The sequence below is a fragment of the Miscanthus floridulus genome, chromosome 2 (genome assembly GCF_019320115.1).
Source record: "Miscanthus floridulus cultivar M001 chromosome 2, ASM1932011v1, whole genome shotgun sequence".
Classification (NCBI taxonomy): Eukaryota; Viridiplantae; Streptophyta; class Magnoliopsida; order Poales; family Poaceae; genus Miscanthus; species Miscanthus floridulus.
This window is the reverse complement of record NC_089581.1, coordinates 26815842-26820011: the sequence shown is the minus strand read 5'-3', so window position 1 is coordinate 26820011 and position 4170 is coordinate 26815842. Positions and strand designations below refer to the sequence as shown.

Here is a 4170-nt window from a genome sequence, read left to right as displayed (position 1 = left end):
GTTGATTCCTCAAACCATCCTCAAACCAAACACTCCATTATGCCCTTGCTTCATCTGTTATCTCAACTCATCATTCATTACCCAAAGAATCCCCTAAAATTGTTTTCAAAATATATTTTACACTGAACATCATTACATTTATTATCAAATATATTTTTATAATTTACCTTTTTATGTGGTTAATGTTAATACTCATTTTATAAACATGGTCAAATATAATTTAGATCATGATATTTGAAGCCGGATGTACTACTTGCAAACGTTGAGCGTATTCAATCTATGCGGAGAACGCTTCATATTTGGTTTTTGTGCTAAGGGTAATCATGAGCTTCCTGTAGCTCTTTTGGAAACCAGAACCATTCCGACCACTCTTCTAGCTCATCACATACACATCATAAATACCATTCTAATTCCATTTAGGAGTTCATTTCATCTTATATTTTACACTACAACAATTATTTTCCTTAAATTCTCTGTGATCATCCAATTGGTGCTACTACTATACAACGGATTGTATGGCCAGTCTCTACTGTTGTGTACATTTTTTCTCTCTGGATCAATGAGATTTGTATACTCCATTCAGGGCTTCTGCAGAAGTAGAAGCCAATAAAGCCTTGTTCCAAAAAAAAAAAAAGAGATTTTTGCTGCATGTTCGTTCTGATTATCTGCTATACTGTTAGCACCTCCGTTGCTTTATTAATAGCAATTACAGAGAGTGTTAAACGAAAAACGGTGCGTGCTTCTTGATGGTGGAAGCAATAACACAAATCTGAAAAGGAAAGGCAACCTATCCTCAGTAGCCATCATTCTTCAGCATGTTCGCGATCTCACGCAAGAGTGCTTCCGGGTTCTTCTCCTTCTTCTGGTATGGTGTAGTCCATTCCTGGTACTTGTGCAGACTACCAGTGAAATCAGTGAACAGCCCGTCGACACTGATCTCATTGAGCCAGTACTCATATTCAGCATAAGGGTCTTGATGGAAATCGAAGTGCAGGTATTGGTTCTCATTTCGGAAAGTGTATGGATGCACCTGCAACGTGTTATGATTTACGGCCTCATCAACTACTAACAGAGTAAGACCTGTCGCATGAATGAAGGTAATTGTGCAATGGGGAAAATGTGCAGCTGCCGAATAAGATCAGTCAGTCACCTGAAGATTGAGAGAATGTGCTCGTGCAACGAGATCGGTGGGCTGTCCTAAGCAGTTATCTTTTGGGTTTGGAGGAACAATTGTATCCTTCCATGGCCCAATCCCGATAACGTAGTTTCTTATGAATTCAAGATAAGAATTTGAAGTTATCTCGTAGTATGACTGCACAATAGGAACTGATCTTAGATGAAGGCTGATGAATTGGAGCCACATCACATGAGAGGAACATGCATGAAAATGTCGGTTCTGACAAGTGACGGTACCTGGTTGGTATCTTGTGTTGGAATTGTTGTGTCATCGATTAGGAACAGTTTGGGAGAGTTTGTCACGTTGGAGATGTAAATCAATGAGGTTGGAGCGAAGGATTGTATGAACAGCGGTTGCTTGAGCCAGTCTTCAGACATGTATTCACCTTTGTAGCCATACTTCAGTAACATCTCGACAAACTTATCCTCGAATTTCTTTCCACCCGACCACTTGACCTGAATGACAAAATTTTCGTGAGAAATGTTTCCACACCAATGTTCGTTATTATATTCCATAAGCAAAATCTCTTTGTAGTTTGTCATGTCAGAGCTACTTACATGCTGGTTGATGAAGATGGGATTCTTGATCTCAGGGTATATTCCGACTATCCTGTCGGCGTAAAGCGCAATCAAGATATACTCCTCAAACGTAATAATCTGGTACTTCCCTGTAATCCAATAGAAGAACATTGTGAAAGGTCAGTGCTGCGATACAGAGTGGGGCCTTGACTGTGTTTTGTTTGCCCAGGAGGGCTATTTTCCTTGTACATAGAATTCTCTTTTCTCTATCTTAATTGAAGGGCAGAGCTCCTGCTGTTATTTCAAAAAAAAAAAGATACAGAGCGGATGGTTGCAATCAACTCAAGATACACATGGTTGTCTCATGTCAGACACAACAGTGAAACTAAGAGAGAAAACGAAGTCGATGTATACCATTGTATCGTTGGTCCCTGAAACTGAGCCGTTGCTTCACCCTCAGTGATTTAAGCTCTTTAAGAGTAAAGTCCACTGGAAATAAACATAATCCCATTCTCAAGTCAGCAGAAGATTGGCAGGAACACGAGAATCACTACGGAGAATGTTATGAACACATACCAATGAACCATCCGGTGACGTTTTCTCCTTGGACTTCATAGGTCCTCTTCCTGTCAGCAAACTCCGTATGGTTTGCAACATTGGTCGTTGCGTCCAGTGTTACATCATGGAAACAGATGAGATGCCCATCCTTTGATGCAAGTATATCGGTCTCGATGAAGTCTGCGCCTTCTTCGATAGCCCTCTGCAAAAACCGATCGCGTATCTCTGAAGATGAAGGTTTATACACATTAAGATACTGAGCTTCAATCTTCAGAGAATCTCAGAATTATTGCCCTGCCATATTAAATATTTTTCATTGTTGCAGCCAGTGTGAAGGCGTGTCCGAGGAGCTAGACCATAGTTAGCTATAATACCAATGCAGTTGAGTTTCACGCGCCAATATAATATCGCAATTCAGCACTTGTCATGCCGTTTAACCTTTTGTTTGTGCAAATTTAAGGCAATACCACTTCATTCAGAAATTATTCAAGAAAAAAAGAAGTTGCCGTCGGTTGTTGAGAAAACAAGACAAGAATTTAGTTACCACTTACCAGGTAGGCGGCCGCTGTTTCTTCGGGTAATTCACCATTTGATCCTCGGTGGGCAATGTTGTAAGGTCTAAACGTCTGTATTGGCTTCTTGTGGTTCACATCCAGCTGGCTGTGGGGAGGTGCTGCCGGGTTGGCTTTGGAATTGGATACCCCAATAAGGAGGAGCACAAGGACAATGAGAGAGACGTCGTGCCCTGTCAAATATGCCATCCACTCAGTGCTGACAAGTGACAAGACAAAATCCTTTGACATCAACGGTACACATTGAGGACACAAGATCTACTAGTAGACATGAATTTTCAGTTGAGCACAGAAAGGAATAGGGAATCATCCAGTCTCAGTCATAGACAAAGTAACTGAAAAACAGTGAAATAATAATAATAATAAAAGTAAAGAAACTTCTTGTAGACATAGTAACTTGTTTTTTGCTATTCAAAAGAATAGATAGTATGGAGTTGTCCAACTACGAGCATTACTGGGCACTGAGTGTCTGATAAGCATACATACACGAACATTCAGATGAAACTCCACTCTTAATGAAACACTTGTGCCCCGGCACATGTTTGCGAAAAAAGAAACTCCATGGAATGCGAATACAGGAGAAAGAAAGAGAGAGAAGTACAAGAACTGATGTGATGATCGGTAACCGGCCGATGAGGAGCAGCGGGAATTAGATGGGGGCAACAAGAGAGCGAAAAGCACAAGAACTTGAACTTACAGAAGGAAGCCATGCCCCTTTTTCTTGTGCCTCCTGCTCTGCTCTGCTGGGAGCAGAGTTTGCACACCAGACCAGAGCCCTCTAAGGAGTAAGGAGACTTGGCCTGCGTCTCCCCCTCCTCTCTTGCCGTCCCTTGAGCAGGAGCAACTCAGCTTCTTATATGTACTAGCACAAGAAACAGGCGAGGACTGCCCGCCTCGGAATATTCCCGGGAGATTGATTGACCGACTTGTTTCTAGCGATTTGCGACGCAGTTTCTGATCTGTAGCTCTTTTCTGCACCAGGTGTGACTTGTCAGCTGAGCCAAAGGCAACTCTGAAAACATGTGTTTGCATACTCCTCACTTCACGTGAGTTGCACATGCAATGCAACCCGGCAGCCTCTGCACTGCGGACTTGTATTTATTTATTCATTATAAGATACTTACTGTCACTACACACGGCATGGAATCGTGATCATGCAGGCTGAAACTGATGGAAGATGGTAACCCCAACGGCATGTGCAAGCGAAGGACATGTAGTGTGAATACAGACACCATGGCGCGTACGCACCGGTGTCGTCGTCTCGTCCAAAACACTCGGTGGCCGGACGCGGTCCCGGCCAGCGTCCCCTTGGCAGCAGCGACAGCGACCGACCGTGGCTCGCCAA

General features: G+C 42.6%; 1 protein-coding gene across 1 annotated transcript; it reads right to left on the bottom strand.

Annotated features, from left to right (window-relative positions):
• Positions 1-286: 286 nt before the first annotated feature.
• On the bottom strand, positions 287-3855 carry LOC136538280 (glycerophosphodiester phosphodiesterase GDPD6-like). Its single transcript, XM_066530257.1, has 8 exons — positions 3523-3855; positions 2805-2998; positions 2272-2455; positions 2110-2184; positions 1735-1844; positions 1414-1632; positions 1151-1312; positions 287-1030 (listed from the first exon to the last, which is right to left on the bottom strand). Exons 1-8 carry the CDS (start codon positions 3533-3535, stop codon positions 794-796), a joined length of 1194 nt encoding a protein of 397 aa, XP_066386354.1. The 5' UTR covers positions 3536-3855; the 3' UTR covers positions 287-793.
• Positions 3856-4170: the final 315 nt, after the last annotated feature.

What these genes read in the sequence shown, in the direction of transcription:
- LOC136538280 (XM_066530257.1), bottom strand. An exon ending in CGTCACCGGATGGTTCATTG is followed by an intron (nt 2,185 to 2,271) that starts GTATGTGTTCAT and finishes GTTTATTTCCAG; the next exon opens with TGGACTTTACTCTTAAAGAG. An exon ending in CACATTCTCTCAATCTTCAG is followed by an intron (nt 1,031 to 1,150) that starts GTGACTGACTGA and finishes AACACGTTGCAG; the next exon opens with GTGCATCCATACACTTTCCG.